The sequence below is a fragment of the Salminus brasiliensis genome, chromosome 8 (assembly GCF_030463535.1).
Source record: "Salminus brasiliensis chromosome 8, fSalBra1.hap2, whole genome shotgun sequence".
Taxonomy (NCBI): Eukaryota; Metazoa; Chordata; class Actinopteri; order Characiformes; family Bryconidae; genus Salminus; species Salminus brasiliensis.
In genome coordinates, this window is record NC_132885.1 from 13,838,673 (window position 1) to 13,860,766 (window position 22,094).

The following is a 22,094-nucleotide window of genomic DNA, read 5'->3' on the forward strand; positions in this document are numbered from 1 at the left end:
ATGGATGCAAATGGCTGAAAATGTTTATTTGCAACATGTTTGGGATGAATGTGAATCAGCCTGGCCTCTGGTGTCTGTCTGTGAAACACTCAAGGAGAAAGATTGACATAAATGAAATGAAGCTAGCTTAATTAAATCACAGTAATATGGCGAGAAACCAAATTGAGGCAGTTTAACCCTAAATCCATCATCACATCTTTCCGTTGGTTCATTTTGCACCTGTAAATACATAATATCCAGTCCTTTGTCCAAACTGAGATGCATATTGATTAATACACACCAGCAGACAAACATCACAATAAGTTGATCACCTTCGTTGAGCTATTTTCAGTCTTCAATCAAATTACCACCCTTAACGACAAAAACGCACCCGGTCACTGAAGAAAGACCAGTTGGCATGACCTGGAATGATCAAATTATCTACAGCGGATTGTTTAGCCCAGCAAGGCTGTCTGAACTGAGAAACGGCTGACCGAGTTGTAAACCAGCTCCCAGGACCAAAAAACTGGACACATGCATAATTTATTATATAATACATGGTTCCATGAACCCTTATCTTTATGCCAGTGCCAAGTCTGTGAAGTAAGAATTACACCAGTCTCTTGACATAGCCTACAGTAGGGCCCGTCCATTTGAGAGCAAAGCAATTAGCTTTGTGATCCATGTCCAAGCTTCAGGGAGCTTCCAAAGGTTCTCTGAGCAATGCCATTGAGGAACCACTTCTATTTCCATAAGCAAGTGTGAAGAACCTTTAAATTTGTTTAAAAAAAAGAAAAAAAAAACACTATTTACCTTATGGACAAAAGTATTGGGACACCTCATTCATTGTTTCTTTTGAAATCAAAGGTTTATACTGCTTTTGCTGGAGTCCAGGGAAGGCTTTGTACTACAATTTGGAGCATTACTGTGAGAATCTGATTGCAGCGAGAGAGCGTTAGTGAGGTCAGGATGTTAGATGATCACCACCCCACCTCACCCCCAACTCCCCAACTAAAGCATTGGATGGAGCACCATCTATCATTCCAGAGAACACAGTTCCACTGCTCCACAGCTTAGTGCTGGGGACTTTATACCCCTCTAGCCCACACCTGGCATTAGTCATGGTAAAAACAATAGGTTAATGTTCATCTGCTCCAGGAAGTCTTATTCTATTGGTAGTGCTTCTCTATAGGGACTAGACAAGCTGTGTGTGCATTTGCACATCTGTGTCAACAATGGGTGAAAATGCATACAGGTGAAGGTTCCTAGTGTATCAGGTTAGTGGTTCTTCTATGGTATTTCTCAACAAACCCTTTAAAGCACCTTTATTTTTAAGAGTGCAGACGAATGTTCTGTTATCTCTTACAGCTGTTTGATAGTAACCATGCAGTCAGTCTTGAAGGATGGTTGTAGACTGCTATTCTATCTATCAATGTCTGCAGCAGAAAACATCACTGCACTGCCATTTGGCATACATTCAATTAATGCTTTATTCTATTAAAAATGCCTCCTATGACAACACACGCATACAGGCCTATTTTACAGATTTATTTATTTTGCTAGAGAATATAGAGTAACTGGCTCTACTGTCCATTTGTGTGCATTAGTAACTGAATACAACTGTGTGCATTTACATTTATGGCTCTTTTTGGTGTGGTGCAGCATAGTTACCCAGGCCATGAATTGAACCCCACCCGCACACATAGTGTGGCAGCTCACTGCCAGGAAGTAGTGTTATCCATTGCGTCACACCAACCATCCTATAAATGCAATTATTAGAAAAGGTGTCCACAAACTTTTGGACATATATCTGTATGTGTAACTAATGTGTAGGCCTATGTAAACTTATTTTGACTGAGAAATGTTCTTGTTACAGGTTCTGCTTGAATCATGTCCTTTTGTCTACATCAGTGGTTCTCAAACCTATCCACAGGGCCTACTACACAGTCCACATTTTTGCACTCTCCCAGCTCCCAGCAAACGGGCATAGAGGGCAAAAATATAAAGCACTGATCTGTATGACTCCAGAGACAGATTCCATGCTTGATATGAGCAAATTATTTTGCCTTCTGTTAGAGAAGCTCATTGCGTAAACAATAAGCGATTAGCCTAGTGATAATACTGTGGGCCATCATGACTAAAATAAAATGCTGAAGGACAGATGCAATAAGATAGGAGAGGAGATAAAGGCCATTCTTATTGGGCAGCGTTGGCTTCTGGCTTAAATTAGCCAACTAACTCGGAAATCCTTCTTCATGAAATGCCCCTCAGGAGAATAGAGAGTGGAGTGTTATGTGCAAATAAAGGCAGTGTAGATAAATCAAAGCTGCAGTGGGAAGTGGTTTCTTAGCGCGGCACGCAAACCAATTCCTCCACACCAGCCAAATAAATCATCATAGTTTGAAAATGTGATGTTATTAGCTTAGGTGTTTGAGCTCTGTAAGTTTCTTTAGGTTGGTTTGACTCTGGCTTTCACGCAAGTCTGCAATTCAGTGGTTTGAATGAGGAAGTTTGATTTGAATCTGTGACCACATAATCGATATTCTCTGATTCAAATGTCAGTAGTCAGTCCAAAGAGGGAGCCTGGCCTTGTGGTGTAGTGTTTGGAAAAGAGGGGGCATACTATCTACAGCCCCTGCTCACATTCACCCCTATTAAAATTCATGAGATGTATTGGCTTTTGGTTTTGACTGCCAAGGCTTTCTGAGAGAGCGGGCCAGACAGAGAGACTCTCGTGTGTCCTCTAAGGTAGTCAACAGATGAACAGAGAGGAGAGATCAGAGTTCTTGTGCTATTTCAAATGTTAGAAAATTCAGAACTAATGAAGACTTACTATCTTAAGTGGGTTAAACTGTTTTCCAGTCATATTCAGTCGTACTATTTGATTTTCATTCCCATTGTGACCGTTAGTGTCAAATAATAGACCTACAATTGTAAATGTCATTCATTTTTATACTACAGATGCTAAAAAACAAACAAACAAACAAAAAAAACTTCAGAAAGAGTTAAAGACATCCTTCAATTATCCTACTTGAATTTTTTTAAGGATTTCATTTTAAATATGACTAGGTGGCTTAATTATCAATGTGACCCTGGGATATAAAATGACTAAGCCATTTAATCCTGTCCAAGAGGACATAATTTTAATAATTGTTCCTCAAAGCCAAATTTCTCCTTAAGTATGTAATGATTAGTGTTCACTTCAGGTGTGTTCCTATTATTTTATATGACTTCCAGCCAACCAAATCCATCTATGTGTAAGTCACTGCCATTTCTTTTAATTACAAAAGTAAAAAAACAAAACAAAGACACAACCGAGACACAACCTATATCTCCAAAGTAATATGTTACCTGAAGTAATTACGGCCTGGCCAATGCCCCAGAGATCTCCACTGAGGAAAGCAGTTACAGAAGCTTAAGTAGTGACCAAAGGGGTGTTGGCTCACCTCCACTGCTCGACATAAAACGGAAAGGAAGGAAAATCCACTGGCCACAATCCACTGTTATATGTTTTAATGAGAGGTATGTGGGTATATGTATATATAATACATGGGCAGGGTCAGATATACAAATGACCCTCAGTTGGCCTCTCTTCACTTGGTAAGAGATTGTGTGGGCGTTAGGTACACCTTCAGAGATCATTGAGGAGGCTCATCATGGCGTTATTTCTGAACTACAAAGGGGTCTCGCAAAAGAGCTGCACTATTGAACGAAACACACTAATGAACTGGCTGACCCAGCTCACACAAATGAGAGGAAGGGAGGTCGAGTAAACTGAAGCAGGCCTATGGAATACATGTGTAAGTGAGGCCTACTACACCAAATCCGCATTTAGATTTGGACACAACATCTGCACTAAGTTGGAGACATGTTGGAGAGATTTTTGGACAGCAATCATATGAGATAGACTTTGCAGTTAGTCATTGACTAACATTGACTGTGATGTGAGAAAGCATGCACCATTTCCTGAAATGTTTTGGTAAAATGTGAGATTTTTGTAAAATAATAATTGGCTTAATCTGTATGTTTAAAGTCACACTCCAACTTCTGATTGAACATTTATGGTTCCATAATTGACACAGGTGTTCAGTTGTGAGCAAACAGCTTGTTTAATCTCTAAAGAAAAACATTACGAATTCTGCACACTCTGAGGCAGTTGGACATGAGCCTAAGGTCACTATGACCATTGCCAAATGTTGGCCAGAGTAGTAAAGCCATGGTTCTCAATGGGCATATTGCCAGGGGGTCCACGGGCCAATATAGACTCTTATATGAGCCAGGCAACAGGCCAACTTCTCATTACACTCATCACTCTGTAAATCAACTCAAATAAATTTCAAGTGCAATGATGACTAAATTAAGTTTGGGTTCAGTGAGAACCGTGACAGGAGAACAAAGTGTACTCTCTCTCATAGTTCTAGCAATTGAAACCCTGAATCTGGTTAAACAGAAGCCAAGACCACCAAAGCAAAATAACAGGAGAATGAGGAGTACAGTCTTCAAAAAAATGAAATGGTGAATAACTTTTGGAAGCTTAGGAGACTGTTAAAAGCTTACAGCTGCACATCACTGGAAAGGAGCTCATGTTGCCATCAAATAAATATGATGGTACATACAGTATTTGGCTGACTTGCCTTTTGAACATTTGAACAGTTTGATTGTGTTCATAAAAGGAATCTGTGAGAGTCCTTGGAGTTCTCTGTAGAAATGGAGGTTCTACCCAAGAAGAGAGGCAAACTCTTTGAAACATTGGAGAAGTTGTCTACAAACTATTGGACAACTGTTGGAGCTGGTTCTAAAGTAATTTTTTTTTTCTTTCCTACTTGTTTCTCTTTCATCATGTCTTTTCTCTTCTTAAGAAAAGCCACATAAAAATGTAAGTGTAAACGCATTTAAAACCAATACAAATCTGACGCATACAAGTCTGAGACACATTCGAGCTACATTAGCATATTTTGATATAACTGCATTCCTGACTAACCATAGACACCAGTCTACCAAGTATAAGACCCGATTTACCCCAGGTCAATTCATATGACAAGTATCTTGATTGACTCCTGATACGAATTTAGCCAAACGCATTTACACTTGGTAGTCAGGTGCGTTTCTGGTTAGTCAAACTGCATTTACACTGCTATAATGTATAGAACGCAGTTTGGTCCATAATCTCTAGTACTGCGCCCGTATTAACATGTTGAATTTGTAGTCAGTCCTCCTGAGAGCAGGGTAGCTCAAGAGTGTAGTGCAGTGAAATGAACAGCCAACAGAGGCTGCAAGCTTTAGCTGATAGATTTCAGCAACTTGTTACTTGCCACTCCACCCACTACTAAACTAAAGGTAGCCCAATTCTGGAACTATACAACCCAGGTACTAAAAATGTACAACCACAGTCATTTAAAAAAGTGTTTGGGGGCCATTTTATAATATATCCTGCATCTAGCTCAAAACTGCCCATAAAAAACTGCCCATTGAGATCGTATTTGTATTCTGTTTCCAATGCATCTTGGGTGCGTTTACACTTAGATTCTTATGTGGCTTGGCCTTTAAATCCGGATTTAATCCTAAAACTCAAGACTCATGAAGTGACCATGTGTAAACGGGGTCTAAATGCATGTGTTTAAAATCTTATCGGGATCCAGTCACATTAAGTGACCACATGTAAAAATGTCCATGCTTCCCTTCACTTTACATCACACTGATTAGTAAAATCAAATGAATATTTCATTAAACATTTAAGTGGTACTGAAAGTTAGAATGAAGGCAAGTGGAAGAAGTTTCACAGTTTGACAACACATATATTAACCCCTCATTGCTGCTCTCCTAGAGTAAAACCTAACCTGCCCCAGTGGAAAGCATTTTGCCCAGACATTCTTTAACTCTCTGACTTGCTGACTTGTTTCTGTCAGCTGCATCATAGATCTAGAGAATAAGAAAAAAAGATTTTTGAGGGGAATTTTACTGGCTGAGCGTGCTGATCGGCTTATGGTTGAATTTAACAAAAGTGCCCCCCAATTAACGGAGAGAGAGTGAAGGCAGGAGACGGTGAAAGGTGACGCGATTTAAATAACTTCATTAATGGTGTGGAATCCAGTGGGTGCTTTAGCAATTATCACTGTGACCCAGAGCAATTAGCTGGCAGTCCCACAGGACTCGACCCAATCTCACGTTAACGAGAATGAAGCTGGAGCTGTTCTGCCCACCCCCTCCTCCCCCCCGCACCACAGGTACGCACTGAATACACACTGAGAGACTGCACAGGAGAGAGTAAGAGAGGGAGGGGAAGAGCAAGCTCTTAGGTCAGCTCTGAATACATTGTTAGAGTATTGTTAATGGGTACTGTATAAGCACATGGCCTATTGCTAGAGTATTGTTGAGCTGTTAATTCTCCACTATCTGGATGTGAAGCACCTCATGGACTCACTCACATACTCCTCTTTAGTAGGCTGAAGATTCTCCACATGGGGGAGCTAGTAGCACTTAACTAGCTGTTGGTGCTTTGCATTAATGACACTGTGTGTGTTTGCTAATTTAATATTTTTATCATTTTATCATCAGGTCTCCTGTACCACTGACATTGCGGTCATTGCATTTTTTGACTGTACATAAGGGAACATCAGAGTTTAGCTTAAGAGTTGGCCTGACTGCTTACTGACTGCCAGCTTCACTACATTTTATCTGTCAGCACAACACAAAAGGCTACTTTTAATAACTACTGCATTCTCAAAATTATCCAACCCCTTCATTACAAGCATCTTTAGAATATAGTAGAGCACCCTTTTGCTGTTGTGACCTGTGACAAAAACATGATGTATAGCCAGCGTTCCTGAGGAATCTTAACCCGTTCTTCATGGGTAATAGCCTTGCGTGCTGCCACCACACTTATTCAAATCTCACCGAAGTCAGGAGATTATGACGGGGGGACTTATGTGTCGGGGGACTTTGAGGTATGCTTGGGAGAATTGTCCTGTTGGAAGGTCTAATGAAATCCAAGCTTTAGCTTCCACACAGAAGGCACTGCGTTTTCATCTAGGATTCCTTAATACTTTATTGAATCTATCTTTTCCTCCCCATGCTGCAGATTTGCTGTTTGCAATAAACCAATTTGCAAGAGATTGCAACTGTATTTCAGCCTGTCAGCGTTTAGTAGATCTCACTTCATCCAGTGTGAGTTGCTGAAAAGCTGTCAGATGTTATAACATATTACCATACATTTAAACACTGTACTATGGTAATTTGCTGAGCTATCAACAGTTAATTGATTTATTATGTTCATTATTAATGCATGTTGGTAAAACATTTTATGAGTATGCAGACCAGCCTGCAGGATTTCAAGGAACAGGTAATAAAAATCTCGACACTAAACATACACTGTATGTTCAAATATTTGTGGACACCCCTTTTAATAAATGCAATCAGCTACTTTACGATGAACAAATTGCTGAATTGCAAATGTGTGTGCACACTGCTTGTCTAGCTCCTGTAGAGAAGACTTGCCATTAGAATAGGACTCTCTGGAGCAGATAGCCATGGCGTGGGCTAGAGGGGTATGAAGCCCCACAGCATTGAGCTGTGGAGCAGTGACTGTTTTTTATGTATTTGGTTGATGAGTCTGGCATGGTGTGATGAATTAATGTGATTGGTGTCAGGTGATACTCATGGTGCGATGAGCTCATACACTGACTCTAGGTACTCAGTGTACTTTGAGTTTATAGTTTTTATCGATTCCCTACACCGGCCCACGTCTACAAGATCATCTTCTGCCTGCAGATGATACTTTCTATCGACGTCTGCAAGCGTTCCCAAAATCCTCTGAAACATTTTATTACAGCAAATGTTACTGTACCCAGGTGTGTGTGTTCATATATTTGCCCATGTTTAGAATACCTGCGTACATGTACAGGCACATTTACACTAGGGTACTACAATATGATAAAGATTAGGATCATCTTTAGGACGTCATTGTTCTGCTTTTCCAAAAGTAACACTCCTTGGACAGAGTGTCCTTCTCTTTGTTTCATTCTGTGGTGGTCTGGTGTCTGAGAGGCCTTGACTAACTGAACTGGCTGCTACTCTGTATCAGCACTACTTGTACCACACTGAGCACACTGAGTTAGCTGGGTTTACATGGCCTACCTCCCAGTCTCCTCTCTCTTTTCTTCTCTCTTCATCCTCACAGCATTGTCTTTCATTTCTCCTCGTGACTGGAGAACTGGGGAGCTATTCCTGGAGCCCAGTGAGAGTAGGGTCAGCCAAGGCAATGGAGAGAAAGGGAAAGCAGTGGAAATAGTGAGAGAGAGAGCAACAGTGACAATGAAACTACTAGACCATGTTACAGAAAGACCAACAAGGTTTGCATAATGTTTACAGGTCTCCAACACCAGAAGCATTTTGGTGTGGCAAAATCCCATCTGTTGTAATCAGGCCATTCTGTGTGATTACCTGCCACATATTCATGCTATGCACAACTAAGCATAAAACCCTGCAGCACAGATGCAAGCCGATTCAGAAAGCGTGGGCCGCTCCCTGGCTGTTTTGTGAAGACACCAAACATGTTAGATCTCCTTTTTGTGAATTATCTGATTTCTCTGAAATATCAAATTTGTGCATATGGATTTGTCCTGGTTGGATGGCGCTGTTTTCAAACAAAACTTATTTTAGTGGCAGTAATCCTGACTGGCTAATTGTCTGCGCCGTTCCACAAGCTGTGCTTGTTTTGGTAGCAGGCAGCCTGAGGTCTCATCCCATGCAGTTTTATGCTAAGCAGTCTTATTAATATTTAATGCCACACCCACACTCCTTGCAAAATTCAGAAGTATCTGAATAAGCACAAAAAATATTGTGAAAGAAAGAAGCCCTGCAGTGGTGGGTGAAAACACAAAGCTTTGGAATATTTCAGTCAGTGTAATTAGTTGAATATTGTATCAAGTGAAATGTATAACGTGATAATGCACTTTCATCGTCACTTGTATTTGTACAGTATGTTAGGCAAGGTAGGTCACATGGTTAGGGACAGGCGCTGAAGGAAGCTCAGATGACGTCACTTACCTGTGACCACTAAAGGTTCATTTTTGAATTATGATGTGGGATGGTTTTGGATGACGTGCCTGGAGGCAAGCTGGCGACTTCCGCTACCCTGCCTGTGCCATTCTTGTGAGTTCAAGTTTCAACTTGGAGATTTGTGAATTTATGTCTTATTTTATTTCATAAAGATGGCAACCGGGAGTAACAGCCATTGGGGCAGAGTAAGTGAATCTGATTACAGGTAAGCTGATGTCTCTCTGGGACTCCAAGCTTAAGTCAAACACACACATATTTGTGTTTAGTATTTAGTATTTAATATTTGTTGCACCATGTAGGGACAGGACTTAGCTTTACTTGTTTTCCCTATACAGTTAACTAATCAGCTAGTCAGTGAGTCAGGTAAGCAGTACCGATTAGGTGTGGTTACCCTACTCCGTAACAAGTACAGTAAAATTCATCTATTGGCATATCCCAGCTTAGAAAGCCAGGTTCACATTGCAGGGTCTTCCATGCTACAGGGTCTCTACAGCAAAGTGCTGGCAGCTTAGGTAGGTTAACACTGCACGATTCTCAAGTCGCTGTTTTTGTAGATCGCAGGCTTAAGTCTCAGGTTGGAGGCAAATCGGCATTCGCTCTGTGCTGGCTTGATTGCTATGTGTGAACTGCTGAAAGACTCAATTCGAGAGCTTTGTCCCCTGACAAATATCCAGCAAGTTTAGTATTTGAACCTGTCGGCAACTCTAAATCTGTGCTAAATCCTTTCAGGGTGTGTTTCTGCTGTAAACGCACCAATAACTCATATTGTTTGTTTCTTACAGATCTCCATTTTGGAAAAGAATATTTTTGGTGAGCAGACACACTTGTCCCGGGTTCCTCCAGATGAAAATTCTTGTCGCTGATCACTCATGTACTGTGCAAACCACAACCCCTAAAAGATTCCCAATTACAACACAAGAGGTTGTGTGGTGTGTAGGGTACAATGATCTGGCTCCTTGTATGAAAGACATGCAGTGTGAACCTGGCCCAAGTGAACCCGGGTATCAAACCCACAACCCTGTGGTTAATATCCCCAGCATTCCGTCTACTAAGCCACAATTCTTAGGATCTGAAGATGAAGTTTCTTGGTAGTGTTGATGGGGGGAAATATGAGCCAAAGCAGTGGAGAAATGCTGCAGTACACTCCAGCTGTGTGCAGCACTTGACTAATTTCAGTCATTATTCACAAGGACTTATGCAGCCTGCCCTCCATTACTCAGCCGTGTTTGTGCACCCAGAGATATTTCTCCTGGTAACACGCAGAACTAATCGCTAAAGAGAGACAAGAACCACCAAGCTGAAGGATGTCACAAGCCAATCGATTAGTTATAGATGATCATCTTCAGCTCAAACAGGTTTATAAATTCTCTCACCGACAGCAGTCTCTGGAGGAACACGGGTTAGAAAAGTGACATTAAATCAATACGCAGCTTTCCTCCTTTTGCCTGCTGAGTTGCCAGAAGAAGAAGAAATGTTGTTCATAGGCTAGTCAAGTCAAGAAGGAGAATGATAGACGTACACACACACACATGCATACATACACACACAGTCCTTGAAAGAGATGCTGTAAGATTATAAAATCAGTGCAAGGCTGGACGGGAACATTCAGTATGGCTTTCTAAATGAGCGCTAAGCGTTCAATATTAATACAATTACCTAATTGCTGTGTATTCCGATTACAGATGTTCATTTTCATGCATGAGCTAAGAAGCGTATTAATGTTTGGGTGTAAATGGAGGTTAATCTCAGTGGGATGGCTTCTGGAAAAGTGTGAATATGTGCAATGTTCATAATTGGTTCATTGTAAAAGACCATTTCAAAATGAGTGTCATATGATACATTTACACAGATTAATGCATCAGAGGAGAACATGCCTGATGGATATTCTGCAGGAGCTTGATGCTCTTCTAAACCGAGGGTGCCAATACCTGGTCCTGGAGATCTACCACCCTGCAGAGTTCTGCTGCAACTCTTATCCAACACACCTGATCTAGCTAATGTAGGCCTTCAGGGGCCAGACATAGTCAGGTGTGCTGGATGTGATATCTTTAGGGTGGTAAAGTCAGGTCCATAAATATTTGGATAGTTAGTTTTGCCTTTTAAGGATCTAAAATGAAACTGTGAAGATGTGATCGAGCAGTCAAGGCCAGGTGTGCCCTGTTTCCTTGTTATTTCATGACATATCACGGTAATAAATGGTCTGCAATTGATTCCAAGTGTTGAAGCTGTAGTAGCTGTTCATGGGAATGCTCAATATTAGGCCCAAATGCAGCCTTTTTATTAGAACTTTATTAGACAACCAAAACAAACCTATCAGAGAAACAGCAGAAACATTACGTGTGGCCAAATCAACAATTTAGAATTTTAAAGGAATAAATGCACTGGTGAGCTTAGCAACATCAAAAGCCTGGAAGACCACGTTAGCAACTAAAGTGGATGATCACAGAATTCTTTACATGGTTAAGAAAATGCCTTCCACTACATCCAGTCAAGTCAAGAATACTCTCAAGGAGATTGAAGTAACATTGTCCAAGTCTATAGAGACACCTTCATGAATATAAATGCAGAGAGTTTACCTCAAGATGAAAACCACTGGTAACACTGAAGAAAAAAAAACAGATTAGACTGCTAGAAAACTTGAAAAGCCTGCCCAGTTCTGGAACAAGTTTATTTGGTTAAGGAATACATTTAGTGTGGACAAGAAAAGGAAGTTTTCATGATCTGATGCATACCACCAGATCATCAGTCAGATTGTGCAAACCTGATAGGACAGTGCTTCAATGTGCAGATAGATAGTAACCCAAAGCATTTTGCTAAAGCATTTGGTGATGTCCAAAGATTCCAGACTTCAAGCAGTCATCGGCAACGTCATCGGTCATTTGTATAATTGTTGGTTTTCTTAATTGCTTCTGAGCCTGTGGAAATTGAGGTAAAAAGTGAAAAACAGTTGATTTTATATTTTCCTTAATCCATTTAATTAAATCTGGAGGTCTACACTTCAATTACATCTTGATTGCTTCATTTCAAATCTATTGAGGTGTATGCAGGAGGTATACAGTGCAAAAATTACTGATTTACCAAATAAGTCTGGACCTGACTGTAGATCTTCAGCACTAAGCCCCTGTCTTTAACAATTAACATGTACATAACACCCAGTATATTTGTAAAATTTGTCATATTTGTATCGTGATAAACCTGATTTCAAATCTCAGCATAAAAACAGACGGCCATGAAGCTACATAACAGTAGATTGCATAATGTGGCTACACAGAAATCTGGCCTGCCAACATGATTGCAACAGTTCCTAACTAGGCCCTTACACACTGAAACACTGATCATGACAGAATGTACATGTTCAAATGAGTACTAGTGTAACTAGTGTAACTAGTGTGACCTTCAGTCAGTCTAAGTCTGAAGACAGTATTTTAATCAGTTAGTCACTGCCAAAACCAACACGCATAGCTGCTAATTAAATTAAGTCTTAATGTCTGCTGCCTAAAGAAAAGCTATGAGCTATATATATTTTTTTAAATATGTGAATAGATTTCTTTTTGAAGATCTCTTCTTGCATAAATGGATCTGTCATTGCATGAGAAAACCAGGCGCTGGGTAGACATGTGCTAATGTGCAAAACATTAAGCTCATGTGGCTCGACTCTTGATTGCTTCACAACAAGGGCATGGACTGTTCGGCTAAATTTGGAGCTGGTGAATGAAAAATGAGCTTCAGTATTATAGCAGCCTGTTTCACTATAATCTTGTAATTGTTTGTTTATTTGTTTGTTTGTAAAGCTCTCTAAGCTGCGCTTAAAGCAGCATTATGCATGAATAGGTATTTCAAATCAAATCAAATCAAATCAACTTTATTGTCACATCACATCACACAGGTGTAAAGGTAAGTGAAAAACATGGGTGCATCGTCCTTCACAGTATAAAAAGAATGCAAATTTACAAATAGAAATACTGAATATTTACACATTAACTTATACTATACATATACACATATACATACTCTCTATTTTCAATATTGTACTGGTAAAAGCAATTAAATGTACAGGTTTGATATAATGTTTACATTATTTACAAAAGACACTGGATGTGTGTGAATTCAGGTGTAGTGTAAATACAGTAAAGTCTTTGTGGGTACAGTGGGACTGTGTATGGGGTTTCCAGTTGTAAGTGCGGGGGTGCACAGTGTGTTTGTATGAGGAGGAGGTGTGATGATACATATGAGGTCCATAGTCTACAAGCTATTGTTCATTCAGCAGCCTAATTGCTTGAGGATAGATGCTGTCTCTGAACCGACTGGTTCTGGTCTTCAAGCTTCTTCAGGCAGTGGCTTGGGTGGGTAAAATCCTTGATAATCCTCCTTGACTTCCTTAGACAGCAGCTGGTGTATAAATCCAGAATGTAAAGAAGGTATTTTGTGCTCCTGGGCTCCCCCTACAGGTGGGGAATGTATCCAACTTTTATTCCACTGCAGTAAAGCAGCAAACTGCATTTTAAGATCCCCCTGAAGGGCATGCTTTACACATGCATTTCTGGACAAGCTGAGAGAAATACAGAACTTGAAGCAGGTGGCCTGTCCCGCTACAGTAATATTACAGTTCACAAATATGACTCAGGTTGTGCAGTTCTCGTGAACCGTCTTGTGCAGCTCCACCAGAGTTCCATACTGCAGTAGTTGGGGTTTAAGGCCTGAAGTAGCAATGACAGAGAGGCATTCTTTGCTTTCATTTCGGCTGTATTTGTGCACATTCACAGTCTATGGATACAGACAGAACTGAGCAATAACCCTGGAAATCATGGGGGCAGTGTTGTCAATTGCTCAAGTGAAACACGACCACAGCGGAAGCTTTACACCGCCTATACGAATGTTTGCTCCACTGACTTGTGTTTTTTCTAATAAGTACATTATCAGGACCTCTTTCACTGTTTCCATGTTTGTTGTTGTCAGAAATGTGACTCTGAGCTGTCCTCTAGTGGATGTATTGCTTAACATCCATGCCAACGTTTATGCCAAGGATGCATAGTAGTACAGTATCTGGGCAGTGGGAGTAACGTTTGCAAGGGAGTAAAAATGAGCATTAATACAGTTGACCCACAAAAAAAAATGATTTTGAAGATGTTCTATTAAGGTCAAATTGCTACACACTGCTGCTTTAAATGTATTAAAGGTACTTGGTTTATCACATTATTATGTATAGGCACCCCTGCCATGTGTCCTCTGTCTTGTCTGTCTTTCTGCCTTGCTCTGTGTATCATGTGCTCATGTGTGTAAAAGCATCTTGACAAATGTGGCGTGCTTGTGTAGGACATGAATGTACATGGCTGTGATGTGTCTACTCATGCACTCACTCTCTCAGCCAGGAGGCTCCAATTTAGATTACATTATGATAAGGTGGGAGAGAGACAGAGTGACTGAGGCAGTTGGTGAGTGGTGTTGGTGGGCGGGGGGGTGCAAAAGTGTCCGGACTGTTGTAGCTGTCATTTGAAAACCCCAGCTGCCCTTTGTATTGTGTAACATCTTCTGATAAATGGAACAGTACGAGTAGTCAATATTATTTGGAATAGAATTTTGTTACTGATGCAATGATCAGCCATAACATAAGGCCCTTACCTGATGTTGCGCTAGTCCCCCCTTGTGCTGCCACAACAGATCTGACTATTTGAGGCATGGACTCAACAAGACCTCTATAGGTGTCCTGTGTTTTCTGGCAGCGTTGGCAGCGGATCCATTGGCAGCGGATCCATTAAGACCAGTAAGTTGGGGCCTCCATGGGCATCAGTGAGCCTTATGTGGCCATGGCCACGTTGCCGGTTGATCGATTGTGCTTCCTTGGACCACATTTGGCATGACCACTGCATACCAGATAAAAACAACACAAACTGCTTACTGTATTGGAGATGCTCTAACCAAGGCATCTAGCCATCACAATTTTCCCCTTGTTGTCAGAGCTTGCTTATTTCTCATACTTTTAACACCTCACCTTCAAGAACTGACTGTTCACTTCCTGCCTAAAATATTTCATCCTGGACAGATGCTGCTGTAGATGAAGATAATCAGAGTTTTTTACTTCACTTAATGGCTGATAGCTAGGCCAATTCATACTTGTCTCCAGTAATAGTGTAATCTTGAAGGCATTAACTTAATGTTATTATTATTTTGATGGAGCAAATTTTTGTAGAAAAATGAGCAGTTTATATCATTTGTGGTAAATATTGAAGCTAATTTCTCAGAAATCTATTGAAGTGGATGTTGAAGAATTAACACATCCCTGTAATAGCTGTTGTTGAATTGTCTAGATGTGAAAATGTGGTGGTGTTTTAAAACATACAGAAACTGGCCAGCAACACGTTGAACCTTGAGGTGAATTGGCTACAACAGCAGAAGACCACATCGGGTTCCACTTCTGTCTGCCAAGAACAAAAAGCTGAGGCTGCAGTGGGTGCAGGCTCCCCAAAACTGGACAGTTGAAGACCTGAAAATGTAGCCTGGTGTGATGAGTCTTGATTTCTGTGGAAGCACACAGATGGTAGGATCAGCATTTGGTGCCAAATTGGACCCAGTATGCCTTGTGTCAACAGTCCAGGCTGGTGTTGTTGGTGTAATGGTGTCAGGAATGTGTTCTTGGCACACATTGGGCCTGATGATATCTATTAATTCTCGATGGCCACAATTTTCCTGAGGTTGTTTTGAAAGCAAAAGCTTTACACCCAGTATTAGTAGTGTTCCTAATAAAGTGCTTGGTAAGTGCATGTCTGTCTGCTCTGCAGTTATTTTGGGGAAAATCTTTTCTTTCAGGAGTACTTTAGGTTTTGATTCTCCTGAGGCAGAAATGACTGCAGCCCTCAGCGACCCTGTCTGACCTTGTAGAGCCGCTCAGATCCCCCATCCACTTCTCTATCAGAAATGAGCTGAACTACATGACCTTTATAAACACACACACAATATAATCTTTAATAGAGGGATGACTGACTGCCTCTTCAGGACACACATGCACACCACACACACTACACACACTGTGACAATGTGACTGCTTTCTCTTTCAGGATGAGTAGAGGTGGATTGCCTTTGGGTGTACTCTGATTTGAGAATGCTTTTAGACTCTACTCTGATTTAGTGTTTTTAGGTTTAAATACGGGTGATTTAATGCAAGCTGTGGGTCCTTTATACAGTGGATTCATGGTTGACATCCATGAAGAGGAAAGGTAGCTGGCTTTACTGTACAGAAACTAACGATACACAACCATATTGTCACTGCATTTAAAAACCCCAGTTACTCTTTTCATTGTGCTAAGACTTTCATGAGGAATTGGCCAACAGAAAGTCCAAATATACATCAAAATTGGTATAGCAGGCCCAAAGTGTGCCAAGAAAATGTTCCCCACACCATTACACCACCTCCACCAGCCCAAACTGTAGACACAAAGTAGGTTGAGTCCATGGATTTATGGTGTTGGCATCAAATTCTGACCCCACCATCTGTGTGAAACTGAGATTAGTCAGACCAGGTTGCATTTTCCAAGTCTTGTAGCTGTGTAGTTTGGAGCCTGTGCCCACTACGGCCTCAGCTTTCTGTTCTTGGCTGACAAAGGTGGAACTCTGATGTGGTCTTCTGCCATTGTAGCCCATCCAGCTCAAGAGTGGATGTGTTTCAGGCCTTTGTGCATTCTGATGCTTTTCTGCTCACCATAATTGTACAGAGTGTTTATCTGATGCCTTTCTGTCAGCTCCAACCAGTCTGGCTGTTCTCCCTTGGCGTCTCTTATCAACAAGTTGTGACCATCTTCAGAGCTGCTGCTTACTCTTCTCTTTATTGCCCAATCCTGAGTAAACTGTAGGGACTGTTGTGCTGAAAATCCCAGGAGGTCAGCGGTTCTAGAAAAACAGTCTAGCACCAACAATCTTGCCACACCCAAATCACTGAGATCACATTTTTCCCCATTCTGATGGTTGATGTGGACATTGCCTAAAGCCGCTATCTGCATGATTTTATGCATTGCACTGCTGTTGCACCATTGACTGATTATACGATTGTATGAATGAGTAGGTGTGCAGTTCTTCCTTATGGAGTTCCCTATGTACAGTAAGTACACTTTTAAAGTGTTGAACATTATCATTTTACATTTTTTTATTTAAGAATGTCAAGAAGTCAACCTGAACCCCTTGATGGTTTCTTCAAGTCTAGCCTCTTAAGCACCACAAGTCATTGGCAGTCCCAGACCTTCATTCCTTACTTCCATAACTTAGGTGTTTACATTATTCTGCATGTAGTTACTGAATAGCCATTCTTAGCATGTGTTTAACTCTTAACATGTGTTTAAGAGACTATGAGATAATTAGATATTTAATATAAAAACAGTTTGACTCTCTGACCCACATACCTCACCTCAATGACTATCCATGCAGCTCACCTCACAACCTTGCTAAACCCTTCCTCCTGGAGCACTACAGCATAACACCTTTCACAGCATTAAAATTATGCAAGACAGCTTTATGTAACTTTTATAGAAATGCCCATTACCTTTCAAATCCTACCTGATAATCAGAATAGCAGCCTATTAAAGGCCGGAAAACTATTTCTCTCCTAACTGCCCACTGTTTATATAGCATGTGCTTAGTTTTACTCAACTCTCTATTGCCTTGCCATCTTTCCCTCTGATGGTCACTTGTTTAGCTGGGTCTCCCAGCAGGGCTGTATAGAGGGTATGCATTGAGTGGCAAAACATTGTGCAACATGGCTGTGTTTATTAGGGAAACAGCCAAACCAGGAATGAAACAAGCGTTTATCTGCACAAGTTAAAGACAGCTGGACTCAACAGTGTGTTATCTAAATTACCAACAAACCAATGGTCCATGGACATTGATGTGTAGCCAGGAACATCCAGCTAACTGAGGCTCAAATCCCACATGTTTAAAAGATAAAACCTCATATCTGAGAGCTGAGAGCATTGTCAAGTGAATGGTTTCATGAGTGTTTTCGACTGTTCTGGTTTAGAGCATGACTTTACCAATCATTGAGCTCCCACACATTTCAGCTCGTGGATTCCAGTTGTTTCTGCGAATTGCGACAATCCATTTGCTTCAGTTTTTCATTAGCTGTCGGCTTACTGTAAAAGGAGAGCTCTGAATTCTTGCAGAATCTGTTTGTACAGTCACACACAACAGCTCTTTCCCGTTTTTTATGTTTTAGCGGCATTCACATTGAATGCTAATGCCACCGTCACATGCTTCCTTTATTGTCCCCGGTTGATCCCATTAAGTCATCTGTGGTGGTGAAAGCACTGTATGCACAGTAGCATAAATACTCTTAAGAAATCTTACTGGCTTGCAAGCAAGTCATTATGAGTAGAGATTGAGTAGAAAAATGCACCCCAGGATTTTGTTCCAACTGCAGTTTTTCAACTCTGAGTCAATCATGTAAAAGACCATACGCCAGTGCAATCATGTCGCATCCAAAGTTTCAGATATGACTTACCATTATATTGTAAATATATTGCTGCCGAATCAAATGTTCAGCCATGCAGCACATGATCCAGTTGTGTTTGTGTATGTGTGTGTAAAAGCCGGAGGCATCATGGCTGGTAGAAGAGTAGAATTGGCTGTCCAAGGTGTAAGGGCCCTCAAGGGGCCTGGACTAAAAGTTTGCTTTGATGTAGAACTGTGAATTTCTCTGCAGGTATTGCTAGGCCTTGGAGTGTAACAATGCATTAAACATTGATACCGCAATGCAAAACTGTTACTGCGTGCATTGTGGAGACTCTACAGTGCATTAATGGGGAAATGCATTCTGTTAACCCTTTAAATCTCAACGGCCTGAATGCTAGGCAGATACTTAAATTCGTCACCCACAAATACCAACGTATTTTCCTTTTAGGAGATACAAGGTTTTTTTGTGTGACAGTGACAATATACTGTAACATTAGTTCCACAGCAAGTATGGAAATAACTTATAGCACTAAATAACAGATCTTACATTTAAATTAAAAAATAGCATAAGGTTCAAGATGTTATCTAATGCAACTGCATTGTAAAACAACAACAACAAAAAAACTGAACCAACCACCAACCCACTCCAGCATGGTCATCTCACCTCCACACCCTTCCCACTCTAGTCCCATAAGTAGGTTATGACATACTAAGCTACAGTCATTTATTTTTCTTCATCTCAATATTGTTTTGAATATTCAAATCAAGTATCGAATGAACCTAGCATTGTGAACCGATTCTAATTGTGGGTCGAGTTTATCGTTACAGCTCCAGTCATGTCTAAATTAATATTAGCTGAGGCTACTTAATTTTCCATTGATCAATAAATATCGCTTGATGTAATTATTTGGAAACATTTTCAAGGGATGTTAAAGAGGTCCAGAGAGACTGCATTTGCTTGTGATAGTGTTTGCAAAGAAGTGGGAAGGTGAGCAGCATATGGCAGATTGACATCAGAGTGATGTTCATCATTAAACTCATGTCCCCAGCCATTGTAAGTGCAAAACAGCTCATCAGCATCTCATCTCATACATATAAATGTATCTATCACTCCAGGGCTGAGGAGAGCGCTGGAGATCAGGAACGCAATCCGACTCTCTCTTATTCTCACATCCCATTCACACATCCAACATCCAAGCAGTCCTTTACAGCGTAAAAAGCACTCGCTTTAATACTTGAAATTCGTAAAATTAATTAAAACGCCAGTGTATTGTGTTATAAACATCATTTAAAGGGACTGTATGTTCATATTTTGTGTGTCTCATTTAGTCTAATTTAAAGCACTCACAACCCATCTTATTAGTTCTAATTTGTAATGTGTTGTCATCATTTTTAGCTGAGATGTTCTTCTAAATAAACATAAAAGACACCTGCTGTGGCCACTGTGTGTGTATGTACATAGTAGCTGCATAGATAATGTCTAGTGGGGAGAGGGGGGAGTAGGAGGAAGAACGAGATCATGAGTAAATCAGTTTATAGTGCATTGAACTGTACTGAACTGCATGAGGATCAAAAAGCTCTTGAAGCAGCTCTTGCCGTTCACACACAGCTGCAGTCTGAGTGAGTGGACCAGCAGCTCGAGTCACCAAAAAAGGAACTGGTGGTGTTCTCTTGTGTTGTGGAATAGCACCACTGACATCACCATAAGCCTTAGAACAACTGTAGTAATGTGGTTGTTATGATTAAGTATTGATTATCAGTTAATTAATTATTGATTATCAGCACATTTCTGATGTTAATGGGCTTGCCTGAGTGTGTCTAATTATTTGTGGTGGGCTGAGGGACTTGCTGTTGATTTTTATTGTATATATATATATATATATATATATATGAGCTGAGGAGCTAAGTGTAACTAAGTGGGCATCCATGCTAGGCTAAGGGGTTAATGCTGGCCGACCTCTCCATTGTGTCCTCCTGTCCATTTTCTCGAAAACAAACTGGACTACTTCAGCTGCCTTTCAAACTGGAGCTAAACACACATCAGAATGGATCAGAAAGTCAAAACTGGGGGAAGTGAGTAAGGGCAAGGCTAGAAGCTAACCAGCTACAATCTCTTCAGCTTGCCAACAGCTAGTACAAACAGCTGGCTTCATTCTGAGGCAAATTAGCAGTGTGATCAATAGGGTTGTTGTACTGCATCCGAGCATTTTCCACCCTAAGCAAAATCACATATTTAATATTTATACACCAAATTTAAAATGCTTCATAGATCAATTCTGTGACACCTTTAGGTCATGTCCTGCATTTAGAGGGGCTCTGTGCTCCTTTAAAGGCTCATGCCGGCCACCCAGAAACACAGCACCCCTCCCCACCCCCTGCTCCACTCACTGCTGCCCCTCCTGCTCACGGCCCAAATCCTCATCTCAGCCCTGAATGCGCTCCGACTGGACAGAGAGAGAGAGAGAGAGAGATAGAGAGAGAGAGAGAGAGACCCTACACCGTCCACACTCAGCCGTGCTCGCGCTGCTGTGGAATGCGACTTCCACATCCATCCACCTCCAGCGCTCAGGACGCGTGGAAAGTGACGGAGCGCCAGCTGCAACGCACGCGGTGTTTTGCTCTGCTTTGAGTTTTATTCACGTGAATCCGGTTTTAATCCGATTTCTTTAGTCGCATTTTGCTTTAAACCTGCCGAGCTGTGTGTGTGTGTGTGTGTGTGTCAGAGAGTGTGTTTTTTCCTGCCTGGGCCGGAAAAAAAGGGACTGAAGGATGACTGCCACCAAGGAGCAGCAGAGCCAGAGAGCGAACCCGCAGCAGGACGAGGTAAACCGCGCTCAACGTTTCGGTGGGAGAGTGGAGGGACGTGATGCGCGCGAGCTCGTTGTGTTTAGCCACGGAGGATGCGCGTGCGGATGGGCATGGTTGTGATAGCCTGCGGTGGTTTTCGGAATGTGGGATTTTTATTATTATTATTAAAGGTTTAACGGTGGTGCTTCGGACAGAGCAGCGCACGCTGCCGTGCGGTCATGTAACAGCCATGGCATGTAACGGCCGTGTTACATCAGCGCACAGGCAGTGCAGAGATGTGAGGATGGCCGGCCAGTGGGCGCAGGAGAGCCCGAGCTGCAAATGCACTCAGCGCTCGCGGCGTTGTGGCTTTCAGTTCACGCGCTTCGTGCCAAACTGCAGCACGAGCCTTTCAGTTTTCAGAAGCAATCAGCAGGCAGCCATCAGCTCCTGCTCGGCTCGGCTGGAGTGTGTGCCAGACACGCTTTGCATTGCTCGAGATGTTGTTGTCATCATCCTCGCGCACCTGAAGTCGAGCACAATCGAGATCATGGTGATAAAGAAGCAGTCGCCCTAAAGGCACCTTGCTGTCTAGGAAACCGCGATCACGTCTCGCGCATCCCCCATCGCTCGATCTGCTCGTGCAAGTGGGATAATGACATCCCTTACCTGCGCCCTTTCAAAAGAGGGCCTTTCAACGTGACTTAAACCAGGAGTACAACAGTGCAACGCTTTATTTTGGGGGGTTGGGTGGAGGGTGGAGGGGTGAGAGGTAAATTATGGATGTTCCTGTCCTTGTAAATGTTTCAGCGTGGCGAGATCATACACCGCGTGCGCGT

The 22,094-nt window shown here is 41.6% G+C and overlaps 1 protein-coding gene across 2 annotated transcripts in view; it reads left to right on the top strand.

Moving 5' to 3' along the window:
* Nucleotides 1-22,094, top strand: part of LOC140560961 (inactive dipeptidyl peptidase 10-like) — a 109,685-nt gene that overhangs the window by 21,459 nt on the left and 66,132 nt on the right. The window contains exon 1 of one of the 2 annotated variants that reach the window (XM_072685703.1): nt 20,948-21,291. The exons of the other annotated variant lie outside the window; for it this stretch is intronic. Coding sequence (XP_072541804.1) covers nt 21,238-21,291 — 54 coding nt within the window. The 5' untranslated portion in view covers nt 20,948-21,237. Of the gene's footprint in view, nt 1-20,947; nt 21,292-22,094 lie in introns of those variants that run through there. 2 annotated transcript variants of the gene reach the window in all.